The sequence below is a fragment of the Watersipora subatra genome, chromosome 1 (assembly GCF_963576615.1).
Source record: "Watersipora subatra chromosome 1, tzWatSuba1.1, whole genome shotgun sequence".
Lineage (NCBI taxonomy): Eukaryota > Metazoa > Bryozoa > Gymnolaemata > Cheilostomatida > Watersiporidae > Watersipora > Watersipora subatra.
In genome coordinates this window covers 17,226,763-17,244,036 of record NC_088708.1, presented here as the reverse complement: position 1 = coordinate 17,244,036, position 17,274 = coordinate 17,226,763, and the positions used below count along the sequence as shown (strand labels likewise).

Below are 17,274 nucleotides of genomic sequence, written 5' to 3'. Positions count from 1 at the left end.
TATATGGTAACAATCTATGAAATATGGCAGTTAGAATTTGTAACAAAAACGTTCTTATGATAACATCATAAAAGAAAATACTCTCGCGCATACTCGACATTTTATAACCTATGCTACCAACCTTGGCATAGCTTCGACCTTTGTTAATGCTTAAAACGAGAAGTAATAAAGTTGATTGATAGAGGTTGATCTCAATTTATGTTTTAGAAAAGTAGATCTTTTGGACGAGTCAACCAAGTTTGGCGATGGACATTGGCTAATGAATTCTTCTTGATTTACGTTTGCTAGAAACAGGCTTTGAAACCATATTTAAAAACAGCAGTCTTATCTTTCCAATCCAAGAGCAGTGACATAATGATGCAAGTGTGCTATGCACCAGTTTCTGAAAATAAATGCAACACATGTAGTTGCTGTTATAAGTACCTTTCAACAATCTCACTTTTCTAAAGATGAGTACATTGTAGTGATTTACTTCATTCTTGAGAATCTTTTACTCATTTGCTACGGAGGTTCCTTTTATTTAATTAAACCTCTAAGATTATTTCTTAGCAACAGTATATTTAAAACATGGAGTACAAATACATTCAGTTATAAAACTGAGCTAAAATCAACCTTGCTTCATTTTATTGTTTTATTTTATCATGAATAATTTATGTACAGTAATTGATAAAAACTTTGCTATGTTAAAATTTCCTGCATAAGACTTGCACATATTTGAATAGGTTAGCATCTATAGTTGCATTGCTCGTATTCGCATTAATTAGACCTTAATTGCTTAACATTTACACCATACCGTAGTGTTACTAATATAAGCTAGAATGTGGGAAGAAAACTCCTAAAATATACAATACAATGATAACCTTTATCTTTTATAAAATTAGCACACAACAGTGATAGTTGTTTGCTAATAATGTTGATGAACTTTTTGTAACCTGTGATTAAAGGAAGCTGAATAAGAGCAGGAGTACTACTCTTGTCAACAACAGCTGCATTTCAGCAGGTGAACCTCAAAACTATGTATTTGTAAATGTTTGCTCATTTGACCATATTTGTTTTATAACGGTGGCAGGAGTATGTTGTCATTGGCACAGCGAGAAAGAAAATAGTGCTAGTACCTTTTGGTATGTCTGAGGACAATGAAAAATCAAAGCAGCCCTGTGCCGGCCTAGAACCATTAGATATGGATGAAAGCTGTGTGCTGAGAGCCAAGTGTCACAGAAAATTGTGTGCTGATTGGAAAAGCATGTTGTCATGAATTGACTAGTACACCAGTTTGATTGATGTACTTATCGCAATATTGTCACGAGCGCCTCAAGCAATCGTCATGTGACTCTTTCTGACCTTCATTTTCTCTATCAATGTCTATGCTAGTAGTGCTCCAAACTGAAGATACCGAGTGAGCAACCTAGTCCACTAAAACTATGTATGATGTCGACTCATCGCAAGCAATCGCAGGTCATTCATTGTTAATGACTTTTTCATACACTAGTCCAACCTGTCACCTGGTATTTCATTTACGACAGGAGTGCTTTGAAAAAACACGAACAACATAAAACAGCCATGCCTATGGAGCATACATTATACAGTGTAAAATATGTCTATAACTGTATGTCAAAACTAATACTGGAGAACTTGGTATGAAAAAATAACAGATGAATAATAAACAACTGAAAATCAAATTTTACAAATATGTTTTTAGCATAGTCTTTTGAAGATGAGGGTCTAGTTTCCTAGAGTACTTAGTTGCTAAAAGCCGGTTGGTACACTGCACTCATGTAGGACACGCACCAAAGTTTAAAAATCTTACTGATAAAACTCGGGCCATTAGGTATAAATAATAGAATAAACATTTTGATAGCAAATCCTGATATCTACAAAAACCTGTGACTATGACACACTTTTCAAGGCATAGAGATTTTTATTGGTCTTACTAAACTTGTGTCCAGAGCAACTGATTAAAATGTACTCGCTCTGCTCTATGTTAATGCCACCCCATGGCACACATCGCATGGTTTCTAAGGAAAGTAGAAAATCTGAGGACATTTTAGCAGAAAGGACAAAATGGGTTAAATCGCTTCATTTAGACTTAGTTCCTAGTTGTCTCATTTGGGTCACAGCTGTTAGCACACAGAGCCCTCAACCTTGAATGACTATAGTGATACACGCATGGTTCACCGCTAAATATTATTTTTTGTTGAATTTGTCTGAGTGAATAATTTATACAATATACATGTAGGTGCTAAAAGCTTAAAAATTATGTTGCAGCGGCTTAACATATTCAGCTATGTAAATAAGCCTAAATTATATTCAAAGAAAACAAACAGTGCACTTGCAATCTGGCTGACAAATGTATTTGGCAATCGCACTGATCTTTTACACACATTTGTCACACAAGATCGCTGATTATCTGCAATAACCATATCAACAAAAAAGAACAGGTTTATCCATTGGAAGTAGTTTAGAGTGAACTTCATTGCCATTTGAAGCATTTTCAGTAAGGAAGAAATCCAAAAAGCAGAAACACAAATTTTAAAGAACTCATATTGTTAAGTGCTTATGAGAGAATTATTTGTCGCTAGAGAAGTAACATTTAAGCGCAATATAAATCTTGATGATATTCACCTTGAAACGCTAAGATTTCAAACATTTCTCATTTCTGTGAAACTACTTAATGCAAAACTGGACCGAATAAGCTTAGAAAATTTGCTGACCTCTTTTCTGTTTGAAAGGCTGATACAAAATTTTGTTATAACCACAACCTGACTTGAAGAAAATGGCAAAGATATTTATAATGCCTCACAAATTGGCCGAATTAGTTTGAATGAATTGTTGCATGAAAAGTACCAGCTCTTTACATTTAATAGTGACCCTTTCAAGGAAATTGTAAGAATAAACAGCCTCATATTTGTATTTGATCAAATACTGCTGAAATTGCTCCCAAGTTGATGAGATCTCTTGTTTAGCAAATGTTTCGAATGTTTTTGTACTATTCTGCTTAGCAGTAAATTATGTGTTAAACAGCAAAAAGTCTTAGATGCAATACAGTGTCTAACAGGTAGAATCTAATGGCTAAATACAAATTACACTAGCAGCAAATTTAGTCAATGTGTTGGTCTTGATTTGTAAAATAAACCATTTTCAATCCTTGACACAATTTTTCACAATCACTTTGCGCAAGATAGATATGTAAAACCTGCCAACTATCACACAAAAACAAATTCATAAGTGCATGAAGTGTGGAGATAATCCTAAATATTTCCATCAAAGACATGATAACTCACTAAAAGACAAAGCATTATTCTAAAAGGCATAGTCAAGTCACATCGAATTCATGTAACCTGTCGTACTTTGGTAGCTCAAACAACCTATAGCCAGCCATCTCTGAATAATTACTAACACAAGTGGCTGGGCTGTCTTACGGCTAGGCTAATGTCTCTCCACCTTATTATGAAACAGCAAACAGAAGATGTCCCTGAAATAAACGCAGTAAGAAATAAGCATAGTGGAAAATGAGCGTACAATGCACATATATCTGGACTATGTAGAGTAGAAGAAGAGCATCGTCACCCAACCACCATTTTATTGTTCAAGCTGCTGTCAATACTGTCAGACAGTTTAACTCCCTAACCAGTCATAGAGCATAGCATGAGGCAGCGGCAGCAGTCAAAGAGCATGTTGCTGACGTGGGCACCTATTTCCTTGCATTATCCGTTAGCCAAATTTGATTTTCCACCAGGCAATAGACAGTATTATCGTTTGAAGATAAAACTCTCTTCGACAAATATCAGTAAGACTGATGATCAAAAGATGCATTCGGCCCCTGGCAGCACATACAAGCTCTCGGACACGCCGATGGCTGCCCACCTACTATGCTATACGCAGGAATGAAGCCTCTTGTGAATGACTGACCCAAATCACCTCGGCTCTCATGCAGGCAGTATTAAGTAAAGCTTGAGCAATAACCATGGCTGCCTAAGAAAGCAACATGCATTCAGTTACCCTCTCACAGGAAGCGCGTATATAGCCATAGCTTGTCTCAACATAAACTAGGATGCATGTTCCTTACTCAGCTGGCGGTAGGTGACGCAGCTCTTACCTCTCGCTAGACCAGGGCTAGACTCAGGCTAGATAGACCAAGGCTACATAGTTGTACCTCCTGCCAGGTCGTCGTTGTGAGCCCCAGCCGCGAGGTTGGCCATCATTGTCTGATAGTCCATATTGTCATCCATTTGCAGCAGGTTAGGCGGCCATCTTGGTATGGGTGTTGAACGAGGAGTGGTCCGAGGAGTCGGTACCGGAGAAGCGAGCAGACTGAACGTGGTAGGGGAAATGACTCCGCTGAAGGGGCTGATTGTGGGGTAGTTAAACAACTGCTGGTAGAGAAAGGAGTCAAGGTGAAAATAACTGATCACTAGTTGATTGGCAACAGCGGCAAAGACAGGGTTAATATCTGGAGTATGAACTGTAGTTAGGCTAAGAAGACTATGATGAGAAGCCAGCACGACAAATTCTTGGCAGAATAATGGATACGAAGGTAAGGCTCGTTTGTCACGCCTCATCGCCAGGCCGATCATATCGTATCACATCAAACGCATGTTTACTCTCAAGCCGTGTGCACTCTAGAGTCGCTACTATCTCCTTGTTTAAAATATTGTAATCTAACCGCAAAAACCATGATATCATAGAAGATAAAGGTTGATATCACAATCTATTAAACTGAAAGCGAGTGCACGCGGCTGCTGGGTGCACAACAGTCATGACCTGCAAGCTTAAGAACCAACCTATCAACAAGGAAGCATGACTAACAGACAGACAGACTCTTATCATTGTCTTTAATAAGTCAATGACAAACAGGTTCATTTATTTCTGATGATTTCTTTATCAGACAAAAACTAACTGCTTAGGTTTTGAGTACTAAACACGATTGTTCGCAGGATGGAAGAATTTTTCATGCCAAAAACGATGCGAGTGAATAATATTAACATTTTTATTGCCGCTGCAATGTACCTTAGTAATATTTTTACAGTATGCCAACAAATCTTTACCAACATAATTTACTTCTACTGGGTCCAAAGAACAAAAACATTGAAACCACTAGTACATGGAAAAACACGAATTTTGCTTAAATACAATTGTTATAAAATGTGCCAGCCGCTTGCAACAACTCCAACAAAGCTCCAACAAAGCTCCAACAACTCCAACAAAGCTGTTATAAAGACAACCTTATTTAATAAGACACTATTTAAATACACTGATACGTTGTCTACACTGGACTGCTAGTCTGTAGCAAAACACTAATTAATAACAGATGACTAGCATAACAATGTACACCAGAAATGACTAGCTTAACAAAATCTTTGTTTCAGACTTCTTAAGGAAATGTGAAAATGATTGATTTGAGCGTTTTCCTTGCTATTTCATCTACTTTAAAGTAAACCTATGTTGTTGGTAAGCTTTTTGTAGCTACGATGGCATGCTAGCAACTGGTCCTACAGTAACTATAGTTGTTTGCAACACCTTCAGTGCCACTTTACAATTTGCCTACCGTTGTTTGGCTTGCAGCGATGCGGTGAGATTCAAAGATGAACTTGCACAAAATTTTAGTAATTTTATCAGAAAGTATCGATATTTGTCTATGATTGCTAAAAACGATCGCTTAAAACTAAAAATTATAGAAACTAGTGACATCATTTTGCACAGATTTTCCTTCAGAGTGTTCCAACCGCGACCAAGTTCTTTCGATTTTAATCTTGAAACATCCTGGCAGTCAGATCATCTTAAACATAAAAAACGATCACGAATAATAGGAAAATACAGAGACTTTCGAATAAAACCTGCAAAAATGTCGTGCAAGTTCCTTTTAAAACTACATGATTTTGTCGTTTTTGATAGTTCCTTCGACGAAAGTATCGACAACTAAAAAAGTCATACCTGCGTGGGCTGGGGATGAATGTGAGTGAAACCATGGTCTCCTCTGAGATTGAAAGGGCTAGTCATGATGCTTCTCGTCACTGGCACACCCTCCGACATGGCAGAAGGTGCTGGGGCTATAAAATAATCAATAAAAAGTTTGAGATTTTGGCTACGAATGCCTAAAACCTGCTTCACACCAACTGACCAATGCTTGTGCGTAGTGCTTACAAGCCTCGAGCGTAATAGATGCATGCCAATCATATGAGGCAAATGAGATGTTTTGCTTGAACAAACTTTTCTGGCTTAACCAATGTGAATTATAACAATTTCAGACAGCGCTTCTGTAAGAGGCGAGTTACATTGTCATCTAAACAAGCGCATGTACCGACAGTCAAGTACGGTGTACAACATGAGAGATTATTTGCCTCTACACCTAAAGATATTCAAAGTTACTCAAAACATGGCAGTTTCACAAGTGAGGATAAAATGATGGGTGATAATTAACAACTACATGGAAAACATAGAAAAATAGAGATGTACGAAATAATTTAAACATCACCTAGTATAAATTAAAGAAGCTACATCACCTCACTGTCCTCTAAATCCAACCTACACATTGTTGAGCAATACTTTTTTCATATGCGTCTAAATGAAAATAAAAGCAAAACTTATATTTATTCATTGCGACTATCAATTTAGCTATTGAGCACCATTTAATTTTTTACAGTTTTACATGATATACAGTGCACCTTCGGGTTACGATGACCCTGTTATACAACCTTTTCGCCCTGCTATGTAGAACACGCTGATTTTCACCCCTCTCCATACAAAATATTTTTTGCCATATGAAATCAACAAAACTTTCCCTCGAAATTCAAATTTGGCAGTCAGTGTGCTGATTATGTCGAAATAATAGATATGCTGATATGCTATTCAATGAATTCCCTCTGATAACGAATTAAAGAGATATGATGCTCAATCTCGCTTAGTTTGGTGTTATTCGTTATTAATCATTGTGAAAATGAAACCAGAAACAAATAGGTATAATTTTAGCGATAGTGATATAATTAGTGATATAATTTTAGTGATGAAAAAGTTGAAATTCAGTAAAATAGTTAAAAATATGTACTAAAACTTAGCTTTATGTAAGTATTTAGTAAGCTAAATTCATTTAGATTAAATTCAACGTTTATGTTAAACGTATGCCTCGACCGTAAGAGCTTCCTACAGTACGTACTGCACATAGTACATTGCAATGTTACACTTTATGGCAGATCATAACCACTAAATACACTAAAGTTATTGTAGGTAACTATAGTTACTAAGGTTAACATATTATTTTGTTACTAATTTTTCAATTTTAATTTAACAAAATAAAATATGTACAGTACCTATATAAAATTTTGATGATTTTTACCAGGGGGTGTTTGCATTAGATATTTACTATAGGTTTCTATACCTCTCTATACAATATTTTCACCTTACGATGCCAACACTGGAACGAATTAAAATGGTATGTCGGGGGTCCGCTGTAACCGTATTATTGCTACATGTAATTATCTGCAGTAGGATATTTATTAGGAGGTAATGAAAGTTTTAGGGCTGAGTAATGAAGTAAGCAAACTGCACTGTAATCTCATGACAATATATATATTTGCTCAAGCATACGTGTTCGATGATATTAATATATGAAGCAGTGCTCAAGCATATGTGTACGATGATATTAATATATGAAGCAGACCTCAGCACAAATGAACTTCATATGCAGAGGTTTCACTGTATTGTCTAAACTAAGATGTTCATCTTAGTTTAACGCTAAATTGGAACGCTAAACATTCCAATCTTTTAGAAATATACTTATAAACCGATACCATATTTTACCATTTTATTTTCTATTTAAAAAATTAATAACATAGAAATGATTATGTTAACATTTTACTAGTAGAATACTGTGGGTAAAGGAGGGCATATGATTTGATATTTATGTATATGTTAAACATCTACACGACAGTCTCTTAGCTAGCTATATCGAATAATACTGCTTGCGCGTGTCTACTATGCCATCAAAGCCACACCCACCATCTTCATAATGTCGGTTTAATTATCAATCTCGTTATTACCTTCGAAAAATGAGCTGTGATGGCCAGGATTTTGTGCTAAACCTGTTTTTTATTGGCAAAAGTTTAAATAGCGCTAAGACTAGCTCCTTGTTTAAAAAGCGGCTACATACATGTAGCTGAATGGGGTTTAAACAATATCCATAGTGAACCGCGGTTAGCTCTACTCCAGGCCCGTTGTAAACTCTATCCTAAACAAAATGTGGGTTTTGTAAAGCAACATACGTAATTTAATGTGCATTAAGCCCTTGGGCCACAAGGGTTTTTTGTTGCACAAAAGTTCCTTACCTGAGCTAGTAGCACCTGAGGAAGTCGTTGCATTCTGTCCGACAAGCGCCACGGGTCTGACTGGAGGTCCCGGAATAGGTGGAGAAACAAAGACGGAGCTCAAAAAATTCATTTTTGCTGCTGAACGAATGGTAGGAGTTCCTGGGTTAGACTAAAAATGGCAATAGATAAAAAGGTAAACTAAAATGCAGAAATGCTATGGACGAAATTGTCGCAGCTTGGCTAGCAACAGTAGCTGAGCTAGACAAGCAGCAGTAGACACAGCCAGGTGTGACCAGCACTCCAGGCTGATAAGCCATCAAGAGATCTCAGTTACCTACTCCATCACTGCCATTACTGTCACAGCATAAATCACTACTCACTGGCACATCCTCTTCTCTACACTAAAATGTCGTGATTGATGACAACATTGAAAATTGATTTATCAATATTTTGTGATCGATGCAGCCGAGGGCAGATCAGAGCTGACCTACCACTACACAGAAAAGTGATTGATCTCATTGATCTTGAGTGAAGCGAGTCTCCTATCGAAATAGATATTTCACCACCGACTGAATGCTTTATTTAGCTGCAGAAGCTTACGAATAAAAAGGTGCCTACGCAGACTCAAATTTTCTACTGATACATGTTACGGACATGTTAGGCACATAATTCCACAGGCATCAGCACTAAATCTAGCTGTAGTTGTTATTCAGCCACTCTTCTGTTTATGCCCTATTGACTAATGCTAACAACAACATTGGCTAATATACCACCCCATCAGTCAATTTCATTACTTGCTAAAACACATAGTAATAGGGGAACGATATTTTTGAAATAAAAATATTGTTCAAAATTGTTCTAAACATGTAACTACTATGCAAACTACGAAAGAATTATCGTTTTTAAAAATTCATTGCAAAAGCTTTGTGCTTTTAATGATAAAAGTTGTCTACAAAGATGGCCGACAACGATAGAACGACGTCACGAAAAAACGAAGGATTGGATTAAGCAAAAGTTAATATTCTTTTACTTACATTTTGTTATCACTGAAGCATTTTACAGCCGTGTTTAAGTAAATCTCTCAAATGGCAAAGATGCATTGTTATTTCTTAAAGCACGGCAACATTTTAAAGCATCTTTTATTAAAGCACGGCATCACCAGAGAACATAAATGTAGGATTTTAAGCAAATAGCTAATCATAGCAGTTTTTGGTAAGGCACTTTCAGGGTTAAAGTTATCCTTCTTAGTAACATCCACGTAAAACAAAACCGCAAATATTCATTCACCTCGAATGTCAAAATAAATATGTGTAAGTATCCAGGTTTATTCAATGACAATTCACAGCACCTTGAAAACTACTAATTAGGTATTAGTAAATAGGTGGACAGACATTAAAAACTGCTAGATGTAAAATACAAACATATACTTAATATAAAATCCAATTAACAGCTTACACAAAGATGCACCTATTTAGTGCACTATATGGTAAATGTGATAAACAGTATATTAGGAGCTAGATTAATATATATTATAAATCCCCTAAATATCATCTTCTTCATAGAATTGGGTAATATTGTAGCCATAATTTCTCATTACCTCATTACAAACATTAATAAAAATGTTATTTATATAATTCTTTTCACAATATATTTTCTACGGCATGAAAGAGTAGCGGCGCTGTACTCGATAGATTTATTCAGATAAGTCTGCAGGGATATCTGATAGTAGCGCTGAATACATGTATACTATAGAGCCATATATACAAGAGTAAGCTGACACGGATAATCTGTGAAAATTGAAAATTCAAATCTTAATCTCATTGCATAAATCACCCTATTGTGAATATTTTCCTCAAGCTTACAGTGACTTAAAATGAAAGCTTAAAATACGATGAGACCGAATTTCAGGTCTTGAGATAATCTGCTTTGAATAGTTCGACAGGCAATAATACTCACGATGTTCGACTAAAGGTGCTTATCATGCCCCATAGCGCATCATCTCTCATGTAATGCATATCTTAGAATAGACGAGCTTGGTAAAAGGAACATTTCTACATGAATAAATAAAGGATTGTAGCCTGAATTGAGCCAATCGTTTCTTGGCGGACACAGGTAGGTAAAACCTCGCTTGTCGCTGTAGGCAGGCATGCCCCTCGTATGAACGATAAACGAATACTGTAGCAGGCAATTTTAACAAAAGCAAGTTACAACTTCTTGACTCGGCGACGAGCTTGTCTTACGGTCGAAGGGAAACCATACCTGATTTGGGTTCGGTTGTTCTTGACAGGCGATCGTGGCAAGATCAGTGAGGGCAGAAGAATCACCACCACTCCCTCCATGCGCTTGCTGCTGAGATGATGTGATTGTCATGGCTGCGAAATATTCACCGACATAATAAGTAGTGAGTTTGCCAAAGCATAAACTGAGGTTTGTGAGGTTTGTGTGAATGACAATCAAAAACTATTAAGACTATCAACCAGTAAACAGTATAGCATCTAAAAGTACCTCAAGATCTAAACGTTTTTGTAAAACTTGAATACCAAGTTTGTGAAATATTTTAACAGAATATTTTACAAAAATTGTGAAAACAAAAAATGTAACAATTGAGAAAAAGATGGATGACATGAAACAACATGCTAATTCATGCATTTTTGTGAATCTGAAGCTTCTCCTAATCTTCTTCCTCAAATTACTAATGAAGTTAGATGCTGGATGTAAATATATTATATAAAATAAATATAATTTATATTTTATTATATATGTTATATAATATTAGATTACATATATATTATATTTTACAATATGTCATTTGTGTGGCCTAAACATACCAGGAGCGTTTTATATACCTACATTTTTTTGTACATACTGAATATGTTAATCCTCGTGTCATTTGTGTATGAGAGCCAACAAAAGACTAAATTTTTCAGAAGCCTTGTGCAGGTCATGTAGCGTGTGCTATGTAAATACTGGCAACAGTTGCCAAATCATATTCACTTTCATTTTAGAAGTAAAGTACTCTTTTGAGCAGCTGCAAGTAAAATAACTCTCATGCGCTGCATCGTAGGCGCTGCCAACTTCCCCCCATAGCTATGTCAGAAATGAACTCGTGACTAGCCGAAATTGAAAAACATTTTTGATATCGTGTTGCAATAGCTTATGGCACCCACTTCCTGCAGCGCCATCCACCGCAAAAACGTTAATTGTCAAAAATATTTTGTAAAATCACTCACTAGCCAAGTTTTTAGCGGCAAATTTCAAATATATTGTTAATTATTTATTGTTGTGCAAAAATCGACCCCAACTTGACAGAAGCTCAACGAGCCATGTATGTCTGACAATATAATCAGCGCGTGCGTGAATCAGCCAGCCAGTTGTCGATAGGTGAATCTAAGATAAAGAAACAATTTGGCAATTTTCGAATTAGAACAGCCGGAATTTCTTTTGCATTCATTTAGAACAAGCTTTTAGAGCAAACAACCCAAAAACAACTGTGGATATGGAGCTTTATGATGGTAATTGAAATTTATAGTTATGATGAATTAAAACTAAATTTCAATCTGTGTCACTATGAATTATAAAAATTAAGCGTATCTCTACTACGATAAAATATATATAGAATGGTGGATCAAACTGAGCATTTATGAATTTACCGATAAAAAGGCTGCGAAAAACCAGACCTATTGAACTAGTTATACTTCCATGATGAAGGAGAGAACCTATGCAATATTTGGTGATGAAATATCTAGTAAAGAATTTTGTAAACGTACGTGCTGCCTCTCCGTCGAGTGATCCAGTAGAGTTCCTTTGGAGTGAGCAGGAAACTGATACAAAACCACCCCTATCCCTTTTTATCTTGTCGGGGTGAATAAGATCATGTCCGCTAGGTGAGGTTAATTGGGTTGGACTTTGCACCATTTCTGCAAAAACAAACCGAACTACAGCGAGCTTAGAAGGTGCTGCAAACCGGAATGTGCAGCACCGCAAAATGTACCATTAACTTGTCTGGCTTCCATTTAAAAATTAAAATTGAATTCTCACGTAGAATTTGGCACAACGAATGATAAGGGTCATTTGCGAGTGTCGCTATTGGCTCAGCTTTTATTCTATTGTTTATGAGCAATAACTATCTATATGCATATTTAAATCAATATTTCTTATATTTAAATACTTATTATATATCCAATGCAAACGCAATGAGAAGCAAACAGATAAAAACATTTATTGCCAGCATCTCTAATGAAAAGTACAGCAAAGGGATCAACGGACCTTCAACAGACGCTACATTCATGGGCTGAGCGGTAGCTGTACCCAGCATAAATTTATCTTTTTTTAAAAACCATATGTAATGCATCTTATGCCTTAAATCACAAGGAGTGCCAGAAGTACTGGGAGCCTGAGCAGTTGATGCGTAACTATGTGTAAATTAGCCGTAACCATTTTACATTCTGCATCAAGATTGGCCATTTGAAACACATCAGTAGGTCACCGACTTGGCCCGCCATCACTATGGAAGTACAGAGACTTTCAAGGCCAAAATTGGGTTATATTCTAGTCTGAAGATAATAAAGTACTATACAGTTCTAGTGACACTTGACAGCTTCGCTATGCGCAGCCAGCGATGTAGCAGTTTATATATAATTTTTAGGTGAAAAACAGACAAATAATGACACCAGCTAAGAACGAGTGAGCGGGTGTAGATAAAAGTGAAACCTGAATACTGTGATCCGCCGATGATTGTCTTGACATATTATGGTAAAAGTGTAAGTGAAAGTGTAAGCATCCTGCATTAGTCACACCTCAACCTTTACCAATTTATACATGAATCTATCACAAGGTTAAGAGGTTAACGAATAGTGAAGGATACCATTACTTTACATTTATGCATTTGATAAATACTTTATTACGCCAGCCATTATAAAACTGTGTTAAAAAAAATAGTTCTAAAATAAACATGATATTTGTGATGTTACTTCACACCGCAAACTAATTTTTACGGAGGAACTTTTGAGGACCTTCACAGCACACCGCTGTTTATGTATAGATTTTCATAGGGCTAAGTTGTCGCCTTACGACTTACCTCGTTCAGTAGTCCCTATTTACCTATATCTAAATTTCAATACTTACTATAATTAGCCATGTGAAGCGGCTATAATGTAATTAGTTTTATTTTACAGGGTTGTAAAGCTTTTCAAGTCTCTAAAACAAGAAAAGGGTATGATGCTATAACACTTAAAAATTCTTGTTAGGAAAGGTAAGGTTTGCATGGCTCCTTGGCTTTGTCACGACAGGCTATCTGGTTTACAGCGCATAATACCATTACTAGACTATGTGACAACCATGCTTAGAAACTAAAATCATGACAAATGTGAAAGAGCCTAACCTGTTGGTGAGCTGGGATACATCGTGCTCTGTCGTATATTATCATTTTCATCATTCTCTTCTCCAGAAATGGAAGCTGATGTCTTAAATCGCTTTTGTCTGCAACCATTGAACAACAACAATACAATATGGTCAGCTATATGAGTGATACCAGTCCCACCAAACACACATCTGCACCACTATACAGAGACATCTGCACCACTATACAGAGACATCTGCACCACTATTTTATCGCGACATCTGCACCAGTATACAAAGACAGCTGCACCACCATACAGAGACAGCTGCACCACCATACAGAGATAGCTGCACCACCCTACAGAGACATCTGCACCACCATACAGAGACACCAGTCACATCGTAAGAGACATCAGGTTAACTATACAGCGATCTCCAAGAACCAAACAGTCATTTTTTTTCATATAGGTTGTTGATAGTCTAACCAAGTAGTGGCCCAACTATAATAATTGCTAACTGAAGCTAACTATCCTTGTAACATTCGGAGTAGTGTATAACATTTATTAGCTGACTTATAGAAGACCAGAAGAAAGCTGTGCTAACACAAATGGCGTTTTGCACTCGCCTAAGCAAGCGATTGGGAGAAACCCACATCGAATATTATAACATGCCCAATAATAAATATTAATACCGTTATGTAATGCTGTGTGTGAAATGCAAATAGTGATTTTAAATGCATAGAACTTCCAGTGGAATAAATTAGTGAAGATTCCCACAGAAGAGAGACAAATGTTAATATGCTTAGTGATGACTAAGTTAGTGTTCAAACTCTATCAGCAAACTATCATAGCCAATCACAGCCGATCACAGCCGATCACAGCCAATCACAGCCATCACCCGCTATACGAGTCATCATTTTCATGAATATTGTTTGCAAAAATAAAGCTTTGAATTACAATTAAAATAACTTTACTCAGCAAAGCTTGGTGATATCGATATCACATCCGCAGCGTATTGACTATGTATTATAATTAGAAGGACGATTTTCTATAAATACATTAATCTGCGAGTGTAAAACAAATGATTAGTTGCTCAACTGTAAGGAGACGGGCGAAATAATCCGCATGCAGGGTCAGTTTAGTATCTTCAAGTGCATAATATAATATGGGGAAACGTGATGGATTAATTCATCCTGTGATTATTTGTGAATAACTGTGAATAGTGATAACACTAACCACTTGTGAATGTGTTACCACAAAAAATATATACTGTATATGTGTATATATACAGTATATGTGTAAAAATCCATCTATTGAATATATTGGCATACGTCAATTGAATGTGTCGGCATATGTCTATTGAATGCGTTGGTATATGTCTATTAAATGTGTCAGCATATGTCTATTGAATGCGTTGGTATATATGTCTATTAAATCAAATGGTTCAGCATGTCCTGGTAATTAAAATAACAAATGAAATTTAACAGGCCTGACATTTCTATAAGTACTATAAGGAGGTTACAATGACTGCACCCTGGCAGCATGTCTGAGTGACAAATGGTTACAGCACAACTATAAAAACATATTTAAACAGCTCTCCAAATTTGATGATAAGGATGCAGTGCCAGCGAAATTTGATTATAAGAAAAAGAAATAATCGCAATCCACAAATTTGGGTTCATGAGAAAATAGCAGATCATTTTCTGAACTGTTCTCTTGGTTCTGAACTGGCGCTGCACTAAATGTCTCCTGCACTAAATGTCTCCGCACTCCATTTTTTGCCTATACAAACGAGTTAATTTATTTTGGTCGAGTTAATTTATTTTGGTCGTGACCTTGTCCATTATTCTAACCAGCCCAACCTCACAGTGCATCTTCTATCCTACCTTTGCAACTACATGATATGTCCATTAGCGAAAAAAACAGAGTGTCTCGTAATGCGAGTAACAGCTGTTGAGCCGAAAGAACAATACCGTTTATTTTATCGGCAGCTGCTGCCTAAGCTATTGCCCACTGAATATCCCTAGTGATGGTTATAGCTTGCTATTGAAGCGGTTAGTAAGGCGCAATGAGCATGGCATAGGCAAGTTACACACTAAATGAAACAATGTGTTCTAAATTAGAAAACCTAAACCGCAGCTACCAACTGTGTAACTCGTGAATAATTACCTATAACTTAACGCTTACGCATGACATTAACAAGACAGTAGATTTTTAACACATTCATGAACAAGCAGTTGTTCAATAAGGTCAAATAATATTACAATCAAGTTTGAAGTAAATTGTGGGCATCAATGACTTTTGCAGAAACAAAACACCATTGAATGAGTGCTCTTAAAAGAAATGAAATACCTTACAGAAGTAATCTAAAACTGCTGTCTTGAGAGCAGCCATGCCGGTCTGGTATGATAATGAATGTGCATTTCACAACCTTACTAAAATCTACCAATCACTGTTATGGATATGATCTTGGTTCAAGTTTTCATAGAATCTATCAAACAACTTATTGTTGTTTGAACTCAATCCATCTCAAAAGCTAATAACTTGTTCAAGTCTTGTATTAGCTACTCGCATGGCAACGCATGAAGTTTTTACAGTGGGCAGTGGATAAAACCCGAATTCCTACTAGTGGTCTATGGTAACTGATGTTCAGAATTTTTGGGGTTATTCATGAAAGTGAAAAATGACAAAGGCTTGCTAAGGATTATAGATTAGAGTCTCAAGCGTGGATAATCATGGCAGATTTTGTATCATGAGGGGATCATCCTTGATATATATATATTTATATATAATTTGTGGAATTTTAAGACGTGCCTTGTCACAAAACCTATTATACAACTGGAGGGCAAGAGGTACTGACAGAAAGAAACTACAAAGTATTTAAATACCAGCAGGTTTAATAGAACTGACACTGCTTTGTCACGGAAAATGCGACCTAAATCTTGGAACATCCAGTTGTTGAACGCTTGCTGTATATGAAAGTTGCTGTAAATGCTGTATATGTTTATGAAAGTTGCTGTAAATGCTGTATATGTTTATGAAAGTTGCTGTAAATGCTGTATATGTTTATGAAAGTTGCTGTAAATGCTGTATATGTTTATGAAAGTTGCTGTAAATGCTGTATATGTTTATGAAAGTTGCTGTAAATGCTGTATATGTTTATGAAAGTTGCTGTAAATGCTGTATATGTTTATGAAAGTTGCTGTAAATGCTGTATATGTTTATGAAAGTTGCTGTAAATGCTGTATATGTTTATGAAAGTTGCTGTAAATGCTGTATATGTTTATGAAAGTTGCTGTAAATGCTGTATATGTTTATGAAAGCTGCTGTAAATGCTGTATATGTTTATGAAAGTTGCTGTAAATGCTGTATATGTTTATGAAAGTTGCTGTAAATGCTGTATATGTTTATGAAAGTTGCTGTAAATGCTGTATATGTTTATGAAAGCTGCTGTAAATGCTGTATATGTTTATGAAAGTTGCTGTAAATGCTGTATATGTTTATGAAAGCTGCTGTAAATGCTGTATATGTATATGAAAGCTGCTGTAAATGCTGTATATGTTTATGAAAGTTGCTGTAAATGCTGTATATGTTTATGAAAGTTGCTGTAAATGCTGTATATGTATATGAAAGCTGCT

At 36.1% G+C, this 17,274-nt stretch overlaps 1 protein-coding gene across 5 annotated transcripts in view; it reads right to left on the bottom strand.

Annotated features, from left to right (window-relative positions):
- The window catches only part of LOC137385910 (nuclear factor 1 C-type-like), a 57,812-nt gene that overhangs the window by 2,111 nt on the left and 38,427 nt on the right, over positions 1-17,274 (bottom strand). For 3 of the 5 annotated variants that reach the window (XM_068072520.1, XM_068072518.1, XM_068072521.1), the window contains 6 exons: positions 13,681-13,778; positions 12,068-12,217; positions 10,560-10,672; positions 8,319-8,469; positions 5,932-6,047; positions 4,154-4,373 (listed from right to left, as the gene is read on the bottom strand). In XM_068072520.1, the coding sequence (XP_067928621.1) occupies positions 4,154-4,373; positions 5,932-6,047; positions 8,319-8,469; positions 10,560-10,672; positions 12,068-12,217; positions 13,681-13,778 (848 nt within the window). Of the gene's footprint in view, positions 1-4,096; positions 4,374-5,931; positions 6,048-8,318; positions 8,470-10,559; positions 10,673-12,067; positions 12,218-13,680; positions 13,779-17,274 lie in introns of all 5 variants that reach the window. The other 2 variants (XM_068072522.1, XM_068072519.1) reach the window with 2 other exon arrangements.